The sequence below is a fragment of the Scardinius erythrophthalmus genome (assembly GCF_964197995.2).
Source record: "Scardinius erythrophthalmus genome assembly, chromosome: 19".
NCBI lineage: Eukaryota > Metazoa > Chordata > Actinopteri > Cypriniformes > Leuciscidae > Scardinius > Scardinius erythrophthalmus.
This window is the reverse complement of record NC_138239.1, coordinates 11,374,346-11,398,765: the sequence shown is the minus strand read 5'-3', so window position 1 is coordinate 11,398,765 and position 24,420 is coordinate 11,374,346. Positions and strand designations below refer to the sequence as shown.

The 24,420-nt window shown below is 36.5% G+C and overlaps 1 protein-coding gene across 2 annotated transcripts; it reads right to left on the bottom strand.

The window, feature by feature from the left end:
• Positions 1 to 4: 4 nt before the first annotated feature.
• Positions 5 to 24,420, bottom strand: efr3ba (EFR3 homolog Ba). Of its 2 annotated transcripts, none has more exons than XM_081394020.1 (22): positions 24,130 to 24,408; positions 18,459 to 18,535; positions 17,558 to 17,685; positions 17,283 to 17,433; positions 13,656 to 13,777; positions 12,739 to 12,888; positions 12,161 to 12,286; positions 11,148 to 11,226; positions 10,551 to 10,686; positions 10,122 to 10,283; positions 8,846 to 8,957; positions 8,644 to 8,695; positions 8,314 to 8,486; positions 7,409 to 7,646; positions 7,039 to 7,167; positions 6,839 to 6,906; positions 6,415 to 6,542; positions 6,151 to 6,242; positions 5,950 to 5,998; positions 4,824 to 4,927; positions 4,615 to 4,664; positions 5 to 3,514 (listed from the first exon to the last, which is right to left on the bottom strand). In XM_081394020.1, exons 1-22 carry the CDS (start codon positions 24,134 to 24,136, stop codon positions 3,415 to 3,417), a joined length of 2,433 nt encoding a protein of 810 aa, XP_081250146.1. In that variant the 5' UTR covers positions 24,137 to 24,408; the 3' UTR covers positions 5 to 3,414. The 2 variants fall into 2 exon arrangements, with proteins under 2 accessions (XP_081250146.1, XP_081250145.1); XM_081394019.1 differs by having other exon boundaries at positions 2,610 to 3,514; positions 4,824 to 4,930; positions 24,130 to 24,420.

Genomic DNA, 24,420 nt, shown 5'->3' with positions numbered 1-24,420 from the left:
CTTTGAATTCATAAAATTAGTCTTTAATTGATATTTTCTTATTATTCACACCACATATGTACATCACTTAATGATTTCATGTAGGCAAACATTCACAGAACACAGTTCTGAAGTCATATCCGTTTGCAGTGATCTAAACACAGGTTGACTAATTACGATCCACAGTGTTGTAATGATCTCACTGATTAAAAATTTTTAATGGAAAAAAGGTAAAAGCACAGACAAAACACCCAGTGCATGCAGCAGCTGACAAGGAAAGACTAAACTTTGATATTTGATTTCATACATGCAAAATCACCTCACATGTAAGCAGTCTAAAACATTCCATCAGTTGAACATCATAGCCATATTGACAGAAGATAAAACCCACTTGTTGTTTTTATGCTGGTAAATAAATTCCAGGCATTACCAAAACAATAAACAAATGACTTCAAGAATTAAAAAAACTAATTTTACAACAAGAAAACATGGTAAAATTTATATGTGGAACCGGAACAATATGACATGACTTCACATAACACCATAAAATTTTAGACAAGAAATTTCGCACAACATGAAGTATATTCGGCATACACCACATTTACACAGTGAGCTTTTAAAGTGCTGCGATTAAATCTGGGAGAACAAAATCTTGACATACGTAACCCCTCCGGTTCTACTAAATACCGCAGCCTCTAGCGTAATTCGCTAGTGCGCCTCTTTAGGCCAGGGGAGTGAGGTTTACTCGCACAGCACTTAATAGCTAGCCTCGCTTACACTCTACCCCTAAACCTCAGTCCCATCCGGGTCACGGCACCAGTGTAACTGGTACTAAACGCACCGCTGTGAGCGGGATTCGAACCAGCGTCACCTGCATGGGAAAGTGGGCGCGTTAACAAGGATGCAAAAGACCGCAGCCTCCAGCGGCAGTCGCTAGTGCGCCTCTTGAGGCCAGGGGAGTGAGTTTTACTCTCACTGCTCTTACTAGCTGGCCTCCGTTACACATAAACCTGAAATTATTAATTCATTTTTGCAAAAAGAAAGGAAACACTGTACAAGCGACAAATGAAACGCATATCATGGCAAAAAAGGGAGATAACTAATCCCTTTAGATCCATTTGGGAAATTTGCATTAAAAGTGTGGTCACGTTAGCGAAACTTCGGCAAATTTTGCGAGCAAAGTAGTGATGTATGAAGTGCCGCTTACTCAGTGGTCACTTCCAAACCAAACGGCTTTATATTGGTAAACCCGGTGAATTCGTGTGTTAAATGTTCAACAAACTTGAATTAGTTGTGTAATCCGTATGTTTGCGTCATGTGTCCTATTGCATTATAGTCTGGGACTAGGCCTTGTCTGTGAAACCTGGGGCTTAACTTTTAAACGCAAATACGTTGCATTTACCAACATAAAGCTGCTTGTTTGGAAGTGACCTCTGAGTTAGACAATGACCTGTGATAACATTTACCGTTGCTCTGCGAAATCCAGTCATTCAAGTTGGCCACATGAATTGGCTACGCTTGGTTTGAAAGCGACTTCTGTGTGAGCAGTACGTTTTTGCCAGTGAAATTTTGTTAATGTGATTTTGTCCTCGAAATTTTGCCAGTTTTACTAATGTGTGACCGTGTGCCCTAAGAAGCGTTATCACTTCACTCTGGTTCAGAAAAAAAATATTTATACAATCAAACAAATGAAAACTCGTACCCTTCACCTGTTAGTGAGGTACAGATGTAGGAAACTGCAGCGATTATAGTAATAAATGATGATACGGGACTGACTTTACTATGTGAACATTCATTTTCTTACACAGTGTCATTAAAGGTATACACCACCAAAAAATTATAATTTTCTCATCATTTACTCACCCTCATGCCGTCCCAGATGTTTATTGCATTATATGGACTTTTCTAAAAAATCTCCATTTGTGTGCCACAGAATAAAGAAAATCATGCATATGGGGTGGCATGTGGGTGAGTAAATGATGAGAGAATTTTCATTTTTATCCCTTTATCCATCACTTCTAATTGGAAACCTGCATTCAGTTGAACTGGAAACTTACTATTTGCTATATTTTTTCTTCAGCTTCTATCCAATAGTTTTAATTTTTAAATTCAATAATTATTGCTTTAAATACAACTGTTATTGCAGCATGTAGAGACGTTTAAACATGCAAACAAAGCTTGTATTTAGCTAAACTGTTTGCACCCACACATTGAAAAAGGTTTTGGAAACATTAGGACATTCTTAAACAAATGTTCTTAACTTAAGATACAAAATTTAAGGCAGCTTCACTTTTTAGTAGTACAAGAAAACCAATCACTTGCTCTGAACAACAGACTGAACAACAGACTCTCTACGCAGACAAGCTACGATCATTTGTCAATAAATTCTGCCCTTTTTATCTAGACTAAGTGTTTAAGTGCATATTTAACCAACACATGGTATATTCTCTTGGTTTGTTTGTCTTTGTTGGCATAAATAGACCTCAGGATAAAGTACAGCCATAATCCTTATCTAAAGTCCAATAATAAACTAGACTAGTGTTTCTCAACTGGTGGGTCGCAAGACCGTTTTGAGTGGGTTGCGGAGTGTGCAGTCAAAGAAACAACAACAAACGTAATTCTATGTTTTTCTGATGCAAGACTTTTATTTTGAAAGACGTGCGTGAAAGCTGTTGACACTTCTGTCAGATGCAGAAAAACATGTTGTCCTGATTCAGTATCTGCGGTCAGATGAGATGTTGTCAGTGTCATTATTCATAACTTGTTACGAAATAAAAAGTCTCACCTCAGAAAAACAAACTTTCCTGTCCTGTCAGACGTTATACTATGCTTGTAGCACGCAAATGCGGCGGCACGTGCTGTTTATAACTTATCAAAGAAATTATAAGCATGCAATGTCGTAGTTATGTTGTCAATTAGTAAGTCATGAAAAAAGTACCAATAAATTATGTAACAGGTACTTTGTGTGTAAGTTGGGAAAGATTTGCATGCTGTTCTATTATAACACTTTGTGTTATTTTGTATATTTTATTTGTGGCGGCTCTTACTAGCTTACTTTTATTTAATAGTCTTACCTTTTACTGTTTATTCATCAGTATTAGTGATATTCTTACAATTTATGTGTGTAAAGTGGGATGGCACTTATGTGTGTGTTGACCATTTTTGATGATTTATAATAATTTTTATGGGCTAATTATATACACACACACTTTTTTGTATATACTTTTTTAGGAATTAGGTCAAATTAAAAAAAAATAAAAATAATCGGGTCGTGGGTTAATGACCATGGGAAAATGTGGGTGCCATGGCCAAACCAGTTGAGAACCACTGCACTAGAGGACATGGTTTAGAAGACAGTTACACCTGGACATTGAGAAGGAGTGATAATAGATGGATGAAAACAGCTGTATGAGGTGACTGGGACTCCAGGGTATCTCAGTATACACAGAGGTCTGGAAAGTTCATTTCATACACTGGTATGGAGCGGGTCCGGCCGTGACCGTTCCCGACAGAGCCAGACGGACTAGGCGGAGGCCTATCCAACCAAGAGAGAGAGAGAAAGAGGAAACAAATGTCAATAACACATGATACAGCCTCTTTCCATTGTAGTCGATTCATACTGTATGTATTTTTAGGGGTTCAAGCATGAAATGCTAAAACCCTATTGTAATTGTAAGGATTCGTAAAACGCATCGTGCAGGCCAAACCCTAAGGCCTAGAGACCTGAAACCTGGCCAGATGGTAGGCCTCAATTTGGGGACAACCTATTAGAGTATGACCCCGAATGGCCCATAGGTGGCGCTACAGCAACCAAAAGTACAAAATCGCTCATAACTCTTCGGCCGTTTGTCAACATGGCCGCTTACTCCACTGTGATCCCTGGCTCAAGGCGGACAAATCTCCAAATTCGATTTAGGCAGGAAAAATTTTCTGCTATGTCACATTTTGTCCAAAACCTACTTTTGCGAACTTGTCCCTGTTTTTTTGCCCGATCGAAACCAGACCAGTCTAGGACAATTCTCTGGACTCTCTAGATCAATAATTCTCAAAAAAAAGTTGAACTTTTGCATTTGGGTGGCTGTAACAGGGTAATTTAGAAAAGGGGCGTGGCAAAATACACTAAAAAGCCTATAAATCCCAAATGAAAACTTCACCAAAATTGATGAACATATGTGTCATAACATGGTGAAGAAGCATGCTGAGTTTCATGCAGATCAGACCAAAGGTGGCGCTATAAATGGCAAAAAGCTTCCATTCTTATTAGGGGTTCAAGCATGAAATGCTGAAACCCTATTGTAATTGTAAGGATTCGTAAAACGCATCGGGATTTATGGAGTCATAGGTGGCGCTATAACTGTTAAAAAGCTTTAAAACCATATATTTCCTATGGTAAATTGCCTGTATTGACTGTAAATGGTGTTTTCCATCTATTATGTCAGTGGTTAGATGCTTGCTAAATAAAACTTGATAACTTTTGTGCTTAAAAACCCTTAAAGGCCTTAATAGCTTGAACCCCGATAAATGCTGCTTGCAGCTTTAATTATATATGATATTACATAGTATATATATCATCCTTTATGCACAATTGAATGTTTAGAAAAGCTAATTTATAAACTGTTACAGAAGATCATGTACCTGATTGTGATTTCGAAGATTTGGTTGAGTTTATTCTGCAGTAGGGAAGCCTACAAAGATAAAAAAACAGTACAGGTTGAGAGTTCATCCACAATATAAAAAGAAACGAACAGATGTAGGCACTGAACAGAAGAGCTGTGTTTGTGCTTTTTGATGCTAAAATTAGAGCTAGAGAGTGTTTGTATACAGGCTTGCTGCATTAGACTCACCCTGGCCCCGCAGTGGGCTGCTATCTCCTCAAATGGAGCGTTCTGAAACCTCTCCACCACCTGCCTTCTGCGCTCTCTCTCCAGCTCCTCTACATTCACACTGTCTACTGAACACACACGCACACACTCACGGGTGATTCTGTGCTTACTGCCACAGACCAGCCTACAAAATGTCCTTTTAACCCTTTAAAAGTTTAGTTAAATTTAACGATATAACTACAAATAACAAGTTTTTGTATTGTGTCTTCTCTAGACGGGTAATTTCAAATCAGATTTTATAGAAATCAGTAAAGGGTTATTTCACCCAAAAATTCTAAATTCTTTTATTAAATACTCTCAGGTCGTTCTAAACACGTTAGACATTTGTTCATCTTCGGAACACAAATGAAGATCTTTTTAATGAATTCTGAGAGCTTCCTGTCCCTCCATTGACAGCCTATGCAACTACCACTTTCATTGGTAGTACCACTGAAGATGAACAAATTGCTTACGGGTTTGGAACGACATGTGGGTGAGTATAATTTATTAAAGAAATTGTATTTTTTGGGTGAACTATCCCTTTAATCAGAGAGACAGTTCTGCAGCATTTCTATAACAACACTTAAAGACATAAGCATAAAAATGAACGTTAAAAAGTTTAAGGTCGTAAGATTTTATGTTTTTGAAAGAAGTCTTATGTTCACCTCGGCTGCATTTATTTGATCAAAAATACAGTAAAAACAGTAATATTGTGAATTTTTATTTTACAATTTAAAATACATGAACAATATTTTAAAATTTAATCTATTAATGTAATGGCAAAGCTGAATTTTCAGCATCATTAATACATGACTACAGTCTTCAGTGTCACATAATCCTTCAGAAATCATTATAATATGCTGATGTGGTGCTCAAGAAACATTTCTAATTATCAATTTTGAAACAGTGATACTTTTTTCAGCATTCTGTGATAAATATATAGCTCAAAATATTTTTTGTATTAATGTCACTTTTGATCAATTTAATGTATCCTTGCTGAATAATCATTACTTTAAAAAAAACACAAAAGGTACCCAACCCAAACTTTTGAACGGTAGTGTACATACAATGTCAATGCAAGTAAACTCTCAAATCATGCAAGACTTACCAATGGCTTGTTTAAGAGTTTCAAATGTTATTTGTTCTGCTGTGGATCTCTGTAAGGATACAGATCATAGATGAATAAAAATATAGCTGATAGTAGATCCAATACTACAAGGTGGCCACACACACACACACACACACACACACACACACACACACACAAGCACGCACTCACACGCACACACTAGTGTAATGAAGATGTTACCTGTTCTTTCTCTGGACTGTTTCTAGAATCCATCTCTAACTGCAGAGAGACAGTGTCTCCAATGCTCTTTCTCTTGGACAGTCTGTCTTCATCTGAGTTGCAAAAACAATATATTTTTTATATATACTATGAAGAATACAAGAGAAAAAAATTAAAATCTCAGCTGTAATATAATATTAAACTGTGAAATGCCGCCCAAAAAAGACAAAAATACGATCGGACATGCAGTTTCAGTGTATTTAAATGTCAGGTAAAGGGTCAGACCTGTGATCTGTGGGATGTATGGTGTTGCCAGTCTCTCTGTGTTGTATCCACTGCCGCCCAGCATCTCTGCTATCTTAGCCTGCAAAAACAGCACCTCTCCTTCCACCGTCTCCAGCTTCTCTGGGATCCTGAAAGAGAAAGAGGCTAAAGCTATTCTTCAGCTTTCTGAACCAGACCCATGATGATCATCGAGTGAAGGAGCACTGGGATTATTTAACCATAACTGAAAGAATGAAAAAAACTGTACAGTACGTTCCCGACCCAGCACAGATGTTCATAAGAAATGAGACAGAACTACACATTTCTGTCGGTCTGTCAGTGTGGACCATGGCAGAAAAGTTGTGTCTCTCATAATGGTGAAAAGAACATTATGTTAGTCTGAACAGTCTCTACAGTGGTTTGAAGACTGCAAGGTGTTGCTTACTTAAAGCTCTCAACAAGAACATCCTCTGGAAGCAGGAAAGGGACAATTTTCTTTCTTGACTCAATCACCTGCAGGGAAAAAAACTTGAACTGTCACTGTATAAAACAGACAGATGGGTAGATGGATGGATGAGAAAGACAGACGAGATAGACAGACAAGATAGATAGATAAATAGACAGACAGACAGACAGACAGATCACCTCATGGACGTGTTGGCAGAAGGTGGGCACAGTGGTCAGCTGGCTGATGAGGTTCAGGTAGGCAGCTGACAGGGCGTGGATGGCACAGCGGGTATATACAGGAAGAGCCTCTTCAGTCGAGGCCAGGTCCTGAAGAAGAGGATGCATCAGTGGAAAAGGAAAAAAAAAGCTGAGTACTATTGTTGTTATACCGCAGGTTGATAGACATTTTAATGACTTGTCTGTAAGACACACACTTAAATACTATACATTACTTGAACATATTGTAAAGAGAAGTCGACTTGTGTTAGCTTTTAACATTTATATTTACTAGCATATATTATTATGCCACTGGTGTGTCCACAGTCATGTACATATGTGACAGAAATACCTGTAAGGCCAAAGCCAGTCGGATCAGGTCCACCACCACCTCCTCATTGGCCAGTTCCACACAGATCAACCCCAGCAGCATATGAAGAGACTCAAAGTGTCGCTGGACGCTGCTTTCCTCTTTGCAGGCCAGGTAAATGTGGCGGTACAGCCTGTGGCTGTGCTTCTTCATGAACAGGTTATCCTGCCTTGAGCATTTGTCTACTTTCAGCTTTAGTACTGAGATATCTGATATAATTCTGTAGAAAACAACACAAAAATATTTGAAAAATTCAATAATATATAATTGCAATTATATTATATAAAAAATGTTCCCCACTAAATACCAATTTCTGGCATGAAACTCTAGATGGTGCAGGCCGATAGGTCCTAACTTAATTTAGTAGCGATCGCATTGTCATTTCAGAAACCCTGCACCTTCCCCAGCAGCAGCAGCATGTCTTACATGCTCACAGCAATGTCTGTGAATGTATTGGTGGCAGCGTAGCAGACCTATTCCGCCAAGACCAAATACATTAACATGGTCATATCCATTACCATGCTGATCTCTCCAAGAGTTGTCATGGCAGAAATATAGGCTAAAACTACATATAAGAGCAATTCACTAACAAAAATGACCAAAACTACCATGGTATTACAATGTATCACTACAGTACATTTAACTTTACTCCATATATCAAAATACAGAGTAGAATGTAAATGTTTTCTCAGGTAACCTTAAAATGTGCTTCATACTGTAACATATGGTTTTATTACTTAGTACTTTTTTAGAGAACGACAACACTACAACAGTAAAATGTTTTGAGTCATGGCATGACATGATATTTCAAAGCATGGTAGTTTGGTCATTTTTTTAGAGGTACATTGTAGATTCCTAGAGTCTTGAGTTGGTCAGCGTGCCCGAACCTGACAGGGGTGAATTTGTGCCGGTTGTCATGACGATCAATGATGCTGACGAGGATGTCGAGAACAAGTAGACGGATCTCTGCGTCCTCCATCAGAGTAAAGGACAAGAGAGGGTCCAGGAATGAGGTGGGAAGTGCTGTCAAAATGTTCGTAGACTGGAATCCTGCTGTTACCTGAAGGAGAAAGAGAGAGGCCGACGTTTAAAAGGCACATGAGACCATTAAACTTTTGGACTGCATCAGCAACTGTGGATATCATGAAACAGCAGGGAGAGTAAATGGCCCTCCGCAAGGCACAGCGTGTGATTATGACTGACACAAACCAGCTCACCTGCAGCAGAGACTTTAGCAACATAATCTGGATCATCCTACTGCCCTCAACCCTGAAACCAGAAACAGACAAAACACATATTCTTGCTATGCTGGCGTTTATCTGTGTTAATCCTCAGCTAATTTGCATTTCATCTCTGGCCAGCAGAAATACATTATAAACGTGTCTAATATATCAAGTCTAGGTTGTAACCCTGTCTCACCCGGTGTTGGCCGACCCCAGAGACGGATACATGCCAGGCACAGGAATTTTACCAATGATGAACAGCATGACTTCCGAGCGCTGGTAGGTGGGCAGCGTGTTTGCAAAAGAGCCTGTAAAAAAATCAAGTTAAGTGAGAGATTGTGCACAGTCAGCTGGTTAAATAAATCCCTTCAGGGTGGTACAAGACCACTCATGGGAGTCCCGATAGGCTCTATTTTGTGATAATGACTAGGTGACTGTACATTAACCCACTCGTTACACAGCTACTTAGCGAATAAATAAATAAACAGGCATGAAATATCTATCTATCTATCTATCTATCTATCTATCTATCTATCTATCTATCTATCTATCTATCTATCTATCTATCTATCTATCTATCTATCTATCTATCTATCTGTCTGTCTGTCTATCTATCTATCTATCTATCTATCTATCTGTTTTTGTCTGTCTGATCCATCCATCATCTATCTATCTATCTAATTATCTGTCTATATCTGATCTATACATCCATCCATCCATCCATCCATCTAATTATGTTTGATCTATCCATCCATCCATCCATCTAATTATCTGTCTGTCTGTCTATCTATCTATTTTTGTCTGTCTGTCTGATCCATCCATCATCATCATCATCATCATCATCATCTATCTATCTATCTGTTTTCGTCTGTCTGATCCATCCATCATCATCTATCTATCTAATTATCTGTCTGATCTATACATACATACATCCATCCATCTATCTAATTATGTTTGATCTATCCATCCATCCATCTAATTATCTGTCTGTCTGTCTATCTATCTATTTTTGTCTGTCTGTCTGATCCATCCATCATCATCATCATCTATCTATCTATCTATCTATCTATCTATCTATCTATCTATCTATCTATCTATCTATCTATCTATCTATCTATCTATCTATCTATCTATCTAATTATCTGTCTGTCTGTCTGTCTGTCTGTCTGTCTATCTATCTATCTATCTATGTTTGATGGAGTGACAGTTAAAGTTTTTTTTCTATTTAGAAAAAAAATCAATTACCAATTAATCAATTATCAAAAAAAAATTTTTATCTAAAAATATTGAGATAGAAATGCTATTTGAGACGAAAGAAAATGTGGAGTGATATGAAACTGAGATCAGCTATGTAGGAAATCAGTTTGACAACAGTCAATTATAGTGTTTAGCCACGTTCATTTTACCAAAATATTTGACCGCTGAACGCCATGACTGCCAGATTTACTCACAAACATTCATTGTTCACCCACCAATAGTTTTAATGACAGATTCTTGGAGTTGTCTCTCCTCATGTACTGTAATGACCTTGGAGCCCATGTTTGCAAAAGAGTCATAGGATCCAGTGAGTTCGTAGTCCACACTGAGCCTGAGCTGCTTCAGTAGAGTATTAAACACCTCCAGTACTGTGGGCCCTGTGGAGAGGTACGGCACACAGCCGAAACTAAATTAAAAGGAACAATGCAGATGTGTATGATTTCTACAGTATAAAATCAAATTATTTGTCAAACATATAAACATTGACGCATTTGAAATAATCAGCATGCATATCACTTTTACATAAAGAAGTAAATAAGTAATGAAAGAATAATATCATCAGAAACAAAATCATATAAAGTGCTTATTTTGTCTAATGAGGTGGGTTTAGTGCTCCCTCTTGTGGTCTAAAGACAGCCTGGTACCTATGGAGCCACTGGCTTCTATGACCGCTGCTTCTGAGATCACCTCCACTATCCCAGCACGCACTCTGGCTGAATTCTTACTGTTGGCATCCAAGTGGCCCAATAGCTGCTGAATCACCAGATGTGAATGTTGGGTCTGTCAAAGAAACAGGAGACATAGTTAATATAACAGTAAAACAGATGAACATGGAAATATCAAATCATATTTTCAAGCTTTAGAGTCACACTGAATGATAGTGTTCAGTTAGATTCAAAATACACTGTGGTCCAAAACTCTGAGGCCATTCAAAAATGTATTTAAACCTGTAAATAAATGTAAACAGATTTATAACACTAAAAACAGGGAGAAATGTTATGATGTAAAGTCAATACGTAATGTTAATACATCAATGTAATTTTTAACTCCAATTGCAAAAATAGTAATATTTTAGCTACTGGTATGAGACTTTTGAACCCCATTGTAATGTATAAAATATGTCCCCAAACACCCCATAATTATTTAGTATCAAAGGGCCATGCTCCACAAAAATAAGTCTTGTATTGTATTGTGCATACATACTTTTACGACCAAATTTCAGCAAAGCTGTTTGTATCTACCTGAATGGAGTACATAATGATTTTGAAACAGCGCACTGCGAATGTTTTGCCCTCCCAGAGTGAATGATTATCAAGGTGCCTGAAAATACAAAAGTAAATGATTAGCTTCAGCAAACAGAACTAGAGCAGGAAAAAGCACATATACTAGGTCATAAAATACACCGGCGTAACAGATACGTTATGTCATATTTCTGTACTGCTTTGTATTTGTGTCATTATTGAATAATAATAATAATAAAAAAAAAAACATTCTAGGACGACATAAATTAATTTAAATGGATAAATGGAAACCTCGACTAACAAAATAAAAAATCAGTTCATTTTCTATAAAATTTGTTTAATTATTAATAATTCATTCAAGCATTCATGTCCATTCCATTTACACTACTGTTCAAAAGTTTGCGATACAATTTAAAATAAATGTTTTCTAAATGAAAGTATTATAAAATGTAATTTATTCCAGTGACGGCAATGCTGAATTTTCAGCAGCCATTTCTCTAGTTTTCAATGTCACACGATCCTTTGATGAATAGAAAAGTTTAAAAGACCAGCACTTATTTGAAATTTAAATCTTTTGTAACATTATAAATGTCTTTAGTTACCATCACTTTTGATCAATTTAATGCATTCTTAATGCATAAAAGTATTCATTTCTTTCAACAACAAAAAAGAATGAATAAATAAATAAAATCTTACTGACCCCAAACATTTGAATGGTAGTGTATGTGCATATGTACTAGTAGTCCAGTAGATCATTAATGTCATCTAAATCATTAATTTATAAGTTTCATTTTATGCCATATATTGCCACATATAGGAGTATGTCCTTTATTTATTCAAAATTAATATTCAAAATAAAATTTAAAATCAACAATCGTTAATTAATATTGTCAAAATATTCATGCCTCACACATATGCTAAAGTATTTGTATAAAATGAACTAAAAAATGAAAACCGATGTGTTCCTTGCTGCCCTCTTGTGTTTGATAAGGTACAGGTGCATAAACACTCACATGAGCACAGGCTTCACAGCATTCTTGATGTTGTCGTAGGCGGCTCGTCCCAACAGCTCTCGAAAGCATCTCTCGGTCAGTTCCACTGGACTTTCCTTCTCCTTCTCTGCCCCTGGGGAAGGAGACCTATCGATTGGAATCAGAAACAGAAAACGCACATTAACCAGGGCTGAATTAATAGGCAATTGTTGTTGGCAATACCATTAGTGGTGGTCAGTGATTTCCCCAGAGGTGAAGATATGAACAGGTTTTATGGTTCTAAGTTCATCACACAGTTCAATTCATTGCTCATGGTCTGCATATGACCCTCGGGCTTTGGGCTTATAAGGCTTACAGTACAGCAGCTTCTAGAATGAATTACTTTCTTACTGCATTTAAAAGCCTGACACCTCAATTGTAGGCAGTCTGCTGTTATATCACACACTTTTCAATAGCATTCGATTAGAAGGTCATTAGCTTAATCACACAGACTGGCTAATAGTTTTTAGCAAGACATTGTTTCTCGGAAGGAAAATTCACACTTCCATTAGACTAAAAGTGTCCGTTTCTCTTCATGTGTGATTGTGTAAGCGAGGCACCTCTCTGCGGCTTCTTCCTGTTGGAGGTTGAACAAGAGAGACGGCACGATTTTGTCCATGTGCTGAGGGTCCCAAATATTTGCCTGCAGCTCGTCATTGACAGTCTTCCTCACCACCCCCTGAAGACCCCTGATCCCCGCCATACGAATCCTTACACAGAGATACACACACACACACACAACCCAAACTGACATTAGTTAGTCACGCTTATGAGACATGTGGATTTATATACAGTATATGGATATTTTAAGTGCACTGAATTATGCAATTCAGCCCCTGGTGCATGAATTATTAAATCAAAGGAAAAAAATAGTTTCCTTTTACTTCAAAAGAAGAATATATTATTTCTAATCTTGTTCCACTCAATGAGGCACAGTCTCACCCACACACTCATGCAGGCATGAGTACACACATGTGAATTTCCTTTTTATATACAAAGCTTTGAAGTTCACACTAAGTCATATAATTGTGGATAATATTGTTTAATTAATTGCAATTTAATAATAAATTTGTATAATTCATAAAATTATCAATTATTTTTATTATTTATTTTATATGTTATTTATTATAACATTATTATTTAATTTCAAATAGTCTAAGAAATGAAAGTCACACATTTTACATTTAGGCTACTTCTATCATTTTTGAATAAGTAATTTCTTTTATGTATTTGAAATGCATATACAATTTCCATCCATTTTAGATTACACAGTTTTAACATAAAAGGTATGTAGTTTAGTTTTTAACGGCTAGAGGGACAAAAGTTACACAGTGTACCTTTAAATATCTGTCCATGTTAAGGGACATCATGCATCAGAGGCTTAACCAACAAAAACAAGAAGAAACCAGATTTTGAAAATGCATATTTTTGGGTGTAAAAATCTTCCTCTATTGAAATGCTGGAAAGACATGCTCACTTTGTGCGAATATCTGGATCCTCGTAACTGGAATGGCACATCTCACTGAAGCGTGAGACAAAGAAATCGTAGCTACGATGGTATGACGGTGTATCCTCCTCTATGTTTGCAAACTTCACAAACTTAAAAGAGAAAGAGCAGAAAAATATAGAAAGTTTGGTTACACTTTATAATAGGTGCCCTTATCTACTATGTACTAACATTAAATGCCTACAATACTATGGATTTATTGTGTAACTACATGTTGTTCCAGAATTTTTTTGCATTTACTGCTAACAAGTTTGAGTTACGGTTAGGTTTTTAAGGATAATTAGGATGATAGGGGTTAGAATTTTGTTACAGATACGGTTAAGGTTGGGGTAAAGTTAAAAGTAATTACAGGTGTTAATTAAATAGTACTTTAAAGGGGTCATGGAATGCATTCTCAGATCTTTATATTATGTTTCTGAAGGTTAGAGTCCTGGGGGCTCTAATCGCACAAATCCATGCCCTCCTCCACAGTGTGTGTGTAAATATCAAGGACATTTAGATTTTCTGTTAAATGACCCCTTTAAATGCAATTATATTGCACCAACATGTATGTACATAATACATATACTGCATCAAATAGTTAAGAATATAGTAGTTACAGTATCCACCTAACATACACCCAAGTGTGACTGAAGGTTTTTTGGTAAATACACAGTTAGAGACTGTTTCTGATGCTGTGAAATCCAGATATTAAAATTATATTCAACAATCACTAATGAATAGATGAATAGATCAAACTCTACAATATTTTGGTGTAAAAAAATGTCACTGGATAGAAGCTAATCAGGCACATCCAACATGGACATGTTTTGTGACATGCCTTGATCCTCAAATTATGAACTAAACTATGTAAGATCAAAGAAAAAAGACACAAACTTCACTGAATACATGGTTTGTGCCATAACGTGTGTTGTGCGGTGAAACGTTCAAATTCAAAGGTCATTTAGAAACCAAACACATTTAGAAGTCAAACACCTGCTATTGCTGAAGCTTGATATTGAATATTTGTATATTAATGGGTCTATGCAGTTCATGGTAATATAAGACATTTTGTCAAAGTCTTGACAATTTGTGTCAATAGTCCTAAAGCAAAACCAGTTGAAGGTATGTTAATCCGTACTTTTTCCAGTACAACAGATTAGGATATTTCTGATTAGGATATCTTAAGATTTGAGAATAGCAAGAGTTACCCAGTGTGCTGCAACTGACCACATTGAGTTCCACACCAACACAGTGCCTACAGAGAACCTTCAGACTGAGATGAAAACTCTGTACAACCCATAAATTCTGTAAACATGCGCACTGCTTTCAACATTTATGGGCCACATGCCTTAAGCCCTGCCCCATCTGGCCTCTTTCTGTAAAAAGTAATCTCTTTTTAATCTTTAAGCCCTTATATTTCAGAAGCATCAGATGTGAGCGGTTTTGAAGTTGAGAACTCTTCCCATTAGCATGTGAGTTAGGTGGGTGTAAAGCTCTCAGGGATGATGTTGAGGTTTCATGTTACTGTACAGAGGATAAATTCATTTTTGTTTTGAATGCTTGTCATGTAAAATGAAATGAGATAAGTTGGAGTGGGCATATACATTATGAGAAGAACCATATTTCATGGTCTAGCTATAACATCATCTTCTCTATGAAAATAAAAACATTTTACGACATTTTAACATTTTAATTTCAAATCTTAATTCGATTTTCGATTCGACTCAATGAATATAGATTTAGTACAAATCCTATATTTATAAAAAAAAGAACAGTGAACTTAAGTTTACAAGTGGTTAATTAATAATAAAGAAATTAAGAGCCACAAACCTGTATATTAAACTATTTATTTTAGGTACACTTTGGTACATTAAAACAGAACCCAACTCTATATTTCAAATGCATACAATGAATAGACAAGATTTTGATGCAAGATGAAAAACCGATGCTGAAAATTGGACAAGTCAGAACAGTCGCATGCCTTGATCAAACAGGATAAGGTTATTTTACGTTTAAGATAAAGCAAACAAAATCTCAGCATTAGCTGTAACATGGAGGCTGCATGACTATGAACAGTGTAGGAAAACCAATACTGGCTTTTGGGTGATAGATAAATAAATAATATGGAAAAAATAGGGGTTTAAGCAGTTTAAGGCCTTTAAGCACATGCGTAAAAAAAACAAGATATTATGTTTTATTTAGCAAGCATGTAAACACTTAGAAAACTTAGGAAACCAAAAGCAATTTATGAAAGATCATATAACAGATTCAGTCAAGAATCATTTTATACAGACGTAAATAATGTATGTTGGATTGATGTTTATAAGGAAGTTCATTCTGATAATGCATTGTCAGCATTTGAAAGATTATTTTACCCTTTAGTGGACAAACATGCACCTATGAAAAAATGTACAGTGAAGAATGTTAGGGCACCATGGATTGTTAATGAGTTGAAAAACATTATGTTTGAGAGAGATGTGGCAAAGGGTACAGCAAACAGAACTGTGAACATGAAGGATTGGGATGTCTATTGCAAATTAAGAAAGAAGAAGCTACGCGGTTGAACCCCATATAAAAAGGGCCTAAAAAAGGCCTTTAAAAAAAATCGGGTCTCATTTAAATGTAATTTTGCATAGATAATATTTTCACCTTTATAACAGTTAAAGCGCCACCAATGGCCCGACGTCCATAAAAGTTTCCAAGCTTCTTTAGGATCACGTGAAGCATGTGCACGCCCCATTTTGTGAGGTTGTATGCAAATCAGGCAGGAAGAAGGCTGCTTTCAGCCATTTCATGGGATTTGCCATAGAAATACATAATTTTGACACCTTTTTAACAGTTATAGCGCCACCAAGTGGCCAGTCGCCACGTCCTTTTTCATGCGACCACAGAATGAGCTCTTACATAGGTGTGCTGAGTTTGGTGAAAATTTCTCGTTCCGTTCTCGAGTTATAGCCAATTTTGTAAATGTGGCTCCTCCCACTTCGAACGTTTTGGCGGCCCTTAAGGACCGTGAACCGAAATTTCCATAACTATTGACAATCAGACTCCAGATAATCTTGCTGCACTGGTTTGGTTCCGGTCGGGCCAAAAACCTAGGACTAGTTCGCAAAAATAGGTTTTTGGAAAAACCCAAAATACCCGAAAATTTTCCCAGGGTGACGGGCCAAATCTCCTAACGGTTTAGGAGTTATGAGCCATTTCATACTTTTGACCGGTGTAGCATCCCCGTCAGGCCGTTCGGGCGCGCCTTTGGTGATGTTGTAAGCGGTGTGAGTACTATCAGCTCTCAGAGTTTCAAGTGTCTACGATTTACGGTTCAGTCTGCCCGATCAGTTTTAGATGGAGAATACTGCATCATGGGAAAATTAACAATAATTTGCTACGCGCTTGAACCCCTAAAAATCGATTCGTGGCCTTTGAGAATCGATTTTGAATCAACCTCATTTTTTTGCCCAGCCCTACACCTGAACCTGTGGTTTTGATGCAGCAGCCGCACTGCAGAGACACCAGACTCAAAGTAGATTTATCCAGGGATCATTTTCACCCTGTAACTACATCAATAGGTCCGTAAGTAGATTTCACCAGAGAGTAAAGGCAGTAAATTTTACTCACTGAGTTAGTGCCCAGGATCTGTAAGTTGGGTTTGTCTGCCTCCAGCAGTTTGCGCACCATAGTAAGGAAACTCTCCACAAAAAGGTTTATACTCTGACAGTGACAGGCCATCAGCAGCTGGTCCAAAGCCTCCATAGCAATACAAACATACCTGTGAGGCACACACAAATTTGATACTGCCCTACCAGCGATCACAGACAAATATATAGTGACAAATCAGGTATAAATTATACAGTCAAAACAATCACTACATTTTTTCCAGTTTTTGTTTTTACCCATATCTATGCCGGGCAACATCTCTGGATAGTCTTTCTGACAGGTAGGCACCGATACGGTCTAGTTTCTCTGGAGCAGACAAGGCGTAAAATGTAAGCTTCTCCATGTTAGCTTTCACCAAACCGTCCTTTAAAGAAGAAGACAAGACAAGATGGGTAGACAGATAGAGAGACTATCAGAAGAACGTAAGATGAAAAATGACCATAAAATGTCACTTTAAACTTTTAAACTTTTTGCATAGATGATTTGTCTTCTATTCTGAGTCTAATACAGATCCTGAATCTTGTATCATCATTCAGAAGAGAGACAGATTCAGTTTTGTTCTTTAACCATGGTCAAATATACCAGGGGGTTCTAAAATAATAATTCAGAGCTAAATAATTAGCTTTTATTTGTAATCTGGAAAACTGTTTAATTTATACTTTGTATTAATGTGCAATTCAAATGTATTTGCATATCGCATTTCCAATAAACAATTTCAAAACTGTACAGAACATAGAGGCATTCAAGTAGTGAGAAAGCGAAGGATGAAAAAGACATTTACACAAATCATTTATGATCATATGCACGTTGCAAGAAATGACCCCCCCCCCCCCAAAAAAAGAATTACAATATTTCTTAATGTTAAAATTATTTGCGTAAGTTTCCAAAATCAAATTTTCCAAACCCCAGTCTAAAATCCCTGAAACTGAGAGCATGCGTGTCTGTGAAGACGACTGACTGCAATCGGGTGATCACGCAGCAGATCTGCCATGCCACAGTGGCTCTAAAACTAATAAATGTCACCATTGAAAGCCTATGTCTACACCACTGCATTGATCACTGATGACTGATAACCACTAGAAGCCTAGTGAACCATCCCTTTTTCATACTCAGTGCTTTTATTTGATCTGACCTTACCTCAGGGTCTTCTGGAAAGATGTTATCCACCAGCCGCTTATAGCGGGGTCTCAGGGCCCCACAGCATCCACAAACCCCTGAATCACATGGGGCAAAGTGAATTAAGCATGTAGTATTGATCAATAGTCTTTGTAATTATACTCAATGTGAGGTTTATTTATTGCATCAACACATTAAATAAATTAGACCTGTGTGCTGTGTAATCTAGTAAGTGAGGCCAGTCGATTCAGCGAAAGGCATTAATCTGTATTTAGGAAACGTCTGCAGCTTGGTGTGCTGGTTAAATGGATTTGAAAAGAAATCATTTGGAATTGTTTTGGTTTTACACCGCCACTTGAAAGCCTATAAAAGGCTTATGAAGACCAATAAAGGCACACATTGTAAATCACAGGGGGGAAAATAGTAAAAAAGGATCTTTTAATTGTCGTCGATTTGTTGGAAATAATTTAATCTTCATAGATGTTATTTTTTAAATAAAGTTGAATAAGATACAATTAGATATACGCATTGGGTATAATGAAATTACAATGAACAACATGATTATTTATTAGTCAGTGTTATTTTAGTGTTATTTATATACTGTTATAGTATTTATTAATATTTTCAATTAGTGTTATTTTTTTTCATTTTCAGTTTTAATTTTAGTTTAAGATTTAGTAATTTTGTTATGTGCTTTTGTCATTTTTAATATATATATATATATATATATATATATATATATATATATATATACATATATAACATTTTCATTCCAGTTTAGTTTTAGTAAGTTTAGTACTTCACCTTTATTTCAGGCTGCCATGGCAACAATTTCTTGTTGAAGTTTTCCATCAAATATTATATTTTATTTTATTTCAGTTACTGAAAATGATTTTTAATAGTTTTAGTTAATAACAACACTGAGGTTAATGTTCATAACCTTCTTATAAACTGTAGCAAAGTAACATAGTCTGCTATGAGTTTAATGAATCATATTAATTGAGAGAGGCTAAATGGAATTCATGTTCTTTTAAAATGTCATTGTTCACCACAGGAATATTTTAACGACCTGCATGAAAAGGTGATTAAAATTGTGAACAATTTGACTAGTCACAGCATCTAATATACAAACTTTTCCTTATAGATTCATATAACACTTAACCAAAAATCTTGATGTTGAATAAAATCAGTTTATGTCCATGTTGTTTGTCAACTACCCAATTAAAACTCCACAAACATGCTTTCTCAATAAACACACACACACACACACACACAAACCCCCTTCTGGGCGGATGAGTCAGAGGCAGCACCTTGGCAAGACCCCTGGGAAGGACGAGTCTATTTACACCATTACCATAGTGAAAGAGCTTCATCATGGAGGAAAGTAAACAAACCAGAGCAGGTGGAGCGATCAGACAGCAGCGTCCAACCACCCACACAATGGCTATTCATTCTAGTCAACAAATATTAAAGGGATAGTTTACCCAAAAATGAACATTTTGTCATTATTTACTGACGCTCAAGTTGTTCCAAACCTGTACAAGTTTCTTTCATCTGTTGAACACAAAAGAAGACATTTTGAAGAATGTTGGTAACCAGACAGTTTCTGGCCCCCACTGACTTCCATAGTAGGAAAAAAAAATCCTATGGAAGTCAATGGCTACCGTCAACTGTCTGGCTACCAACATTTGTGTGTGTTCAACAGATGAAAGAAACTTGTACAGGTTTGTAACAACTTGAGGGTGAGTAAATGATGACAGAATTTTCATTTTTTGGGGAACTACCCCTTTAAGGATCATATCACACACAGTATGACTGATACGAGCAATTTATATAGAATCTATCAAACAAAACGCAACACAAAATGTAGGTATATTGACTGAAGCCTGCTGTCTGACTAGCTGCTGTCAAGCTTGCGTTCACCAAGATCGGGATTGGCAATTATGGTGTGTTTGTATAGATGTGAGAAGAGCTGGAGTGTGAGTCACACATTGGCCCGTGCACCTGCTAGTGTTTTGACACATCAGCGTGACACCTCTACGCCTAAAGCATCACAAGCAGAAATGAAAAAAGAAAAAAAAAAACCTTGACAGTCAACACGAATATTTCCACCCACACACTCAAGACTGCAGTGAATCCTCTCACACTCTCACTCCCAGAGTGTTTCTGCTGTCAAAAAAGGGGTCATTAATGACTGCAATGTGTAATCACTTAAAAAATTACACAAACAAACAACTATACAGATTGCTGTGCATTTTAATTGACCTAAGTAGTTGGTTAGGAAAAATACTTTCAAAACAACAGGTTTAATGGTTTTTGACTGATAGCTCATTCTTACAAATAAACAAGTATATAAATATTTTTTGCAAAATAAAATTTAAACAGGCATAGGCTATGGAAAATAGTGACATTATAAAGACATGTTTCAAAAAATTGGAACTAAAAGCCAGAACAAATGATTAAAATAAATTAAAACTGACGACAATGTTGTCAAAACAATCTCGTTCACATGGATCCGCAAAAACATCTAAAAACGCTGTGTTATGTATGCCAGGTCAGTAGTTGGAGATGTCACTTTGTAAAGAAAAACTATGTGCCCATAGACTGAACACGTAACACGCATGTGCATGATGGCACTGTTGTCACAAATTCCCGTTTTTGTACTGTGGTTTACACCGAGACGATAACGGTATAGTTCAAAGACTTGCACTTTGAAACCTGTTTTCAAAAGTTAGCGTTTTCAGGCCCCCAAAATGCTGCTGTCATGTTAATGACCATCCAAAAAGCATAAAAAGTTTTACGATTATAGTTGAAAATGGTGTCGAGTAAAAAAAATATTATTCTAAATTTATCTTATTATAGTTTTAATAGTAATAATTTTTATTATTATAAATAATATATATTTAAATAATAATTTATAAACTGGTAAATCTCAGTGCATAAAAAATTATCTGTACCATGCATTTGTGCTTCTAAAACGAAGGACTTGATGAGCAGCCCTCCAACATAATCATCCAAATAGCAGATAGGCTAAACACTGAGTTCATAAATCCAAGCTCCATACAAGAGCTACAGGAACTGCTTTACACTGCATGAGCTATATTTATGAAACGCAAGCACTTTGGCATTCTGCTTCTCGGACAGGGTGGTAAATATTACCTCCACAGTTCCCTCTGGTTTACAACCCTCATAATTCTGTCTCTTATGTGGGTATGTGTACTCACCTATCATTCACCTGACAGAATCTATAGTCACACTGACTGAGCCCATGAGGCCAAAATATCTGCTTTTAGGTTTATTATTTTAACTCACTTTATCATAATGCTGTACATTTAATGACAATGTTAACAAATGAACTGTAACGCTCAAAAAGCCCAAACAACTATCAAATAATTTACATCAGAGTGTAGCATCAATTCTAGGGAAGTAAGTGCATACTTTGTTGCCGAGAACAACCTACATGCACATCTGCCCTTTGCAAACGCTGCAAAACAAAGGCTATCGCTGGCACTGTGACAAAGAGGATTAGGTCACAATAAAGAACTAGTCATGCTCGGATGTACTACTATATGGCTGATATGATATCCTCCGAGCTGGCAGGGATACTAGAAGACATCCAGCTTTAATAGGGCTTTGATAAGAGCTACTAAAGCAATTACATAACACGCAACTCACTATGTATGCGAATGAATCAAACTCCATGTTGTGGAAGCTACAGTATGGAAAATCAATCTTTCCGAAACACAAAACGCAGGGCACTGCCTCTCTTGTAGTGACGCATTCACTCTAAATACAGTTCCCCTGAATTGTTAGAGCTTCTTAAAATGACAGCTATATTTAGCACATCAGCCAACACAGTTGCCATATCCCTTCAGATTGCCCAAAACAGGACACAATATCAGACACTCACTCTCATACGACAGTGTCACAGTGAAAAAGCAGAACTACAGAAAGGGAACTTCATGATAGGAAGGAGAATGTAATCTATTGATTTACTTCTTTAACTTTGTCACTGCCATCTCTACTTCCATGAGCAGTTAGTTCATCTAAAACTATGATTTGCATACCCAGAAATCGTATGAGAATAATGATGTGCCTTTTTGTAAAAGCTTTAGGGTACAGTGAATGTGTTTCACTATTGCTATTAAAGCATTACATATTCCCCAAAATAGTTTGCAATTGTTACTAAAATGTGAATAGAAATGACACACAGTGATGTCCAAAAGTCTGAGAATATACTAAGAATAAAACATCTCATTTAACATATAAATCAAAAGAACATTTGGGGATTCAGAAAAAGTAAATAAAAATAAATACATTATGGCATACATTTAAAAAGATACACTACCATTCAAAGGTTGAGTAAGTAGCCTAAGTTGTAATGTTTTTAAAATACATTTATTTTATTCTCAGCAAGGCTGCATTCATTTGATCAAAAACAGAGTAAAAATATTATTAAATATTATTACATTTAAATAACTATTGTCTTAATTAACTATTTAATATATTTCAAAATGTAATTTATTTTTGTGATGGCAAAGTTGAACAGTCTTCTAATATGATCCTTCAGAAATCACTCTAATATGCTGATTTGGTGCTTAAGGAGCATTTCTTATTATCAATGTTGAAAATAGTTGTGCTGCTTAATATTGTGGAAACCGTGATACAATATTTTCAGGATTCATCAATGAATAGAAAGTAAAAAATAACAATGTATTTGAAATATAATTTTTTGTACATTGTAAATATTTGTTGTCACTTTCGATCAATTTAATGCATCCTTGCTGAATAAAACATTTCTTACTGATCCCAAACTTTTAAATGGTGGTGTATATTTAGGATTATCATGATTCTAGTGCACAAATAAAAAAAAAACAAGTATATTTGTAACACTGACCATGTGAACTCCTTTGTACAAAAAGCCAGATTTTGAAGCATTGAAGCATACAAGAATAACCGAAAAATCAATTATTTTTATACTCAATGTCATCAATGCCAATGTCATTTTAATTATATATATGTGTGTAGGATGTATGTAGGAAAAACATGATTTGTCATTGCTGATTTACTCCTTTTGAATTCCTTAAGTGTAAAATCTGAATAGCATTATCTATCATCATATATGACTGATTTAATCCTACATTCTCTCAAAACATGTGAGAGATGGCATGCGTGGAGAAATCTGGGTGAAATACTCAGGCCGTTAAAAATGTAATTGATCTGGTTTTGAAGTGCTACAGCCAGTCGCACATCCACGCTGTGAGAAATCAGAGTCGCAGCCTGACTGCCTGCAGCTCACTCAAAACATCCTCGACCATGCATGCTGGTCGGGCAAAATCATACAAATAAAGCAGGAGATATAAATAAAATAAATCAATATGTGTACATACATGTCAATGTATAGTTAAAGTAAATAACTGGACATTGCAGTAGTGTGTTTTAGTAGTGCGTGTTTAAGTATTTGGTGCAAAGTGTGGATGAACCTAAACCGGTGCAGTCTGAAAATGAAAGATGAAACGAAATATGCACAATAAATAGAGCAGAGCTGCATTGCTGCATGCAATCTGTTGCTTCAGCATCATTCTGCTGTCATTGCCATAATCTCTTCTGATGCACATGAATCTTTCCTTCAACACAGGGAGGGAATTACCATATATACACATAATCATGCACTCACACAATCGCCCCTTACCGTACATTGATGGAAAACCTGATGAAATTCTCTGTTCTTTGCCTGAAGCCTCTTTCTCTGTCACATAGCCAGAGAGAGAGAAAGAGGGAGAGACACACACACACACACACACACTCTCACAGACACTCAATCATACACGCACGCTCGCATACGCCGCATGTGACCGGGCTCCAATGACCTTGGATTTTCCAAACAACACGGCACAGCTTTCCCTCTATCAGGAACAATGCTGGTTTAACACACAGGTGCACACACACAAATACACACTCACACACAATCAAGCACGCACGC

Excerpts from the sequence above, each read along its gene's own strand:
- efr3ba (XM_081394019.1), bottom strand. Across the intron at positions 4,931-5,949 it reads AACTCTTAAACAAGCCATTG|TAGACAGTGTGAATGTAGAG; the intron begins GTAAGTCTTGCA and ends GTGTGTGTTCAG. Across the intron at positions 4,665-4,823 it reads CAGCCCACTGCGGGGCCAGG|GCTTCCCTACTGCAGAATAA; the intron begins GTGAGTCTAATG and ends TTATCTTTGTAG.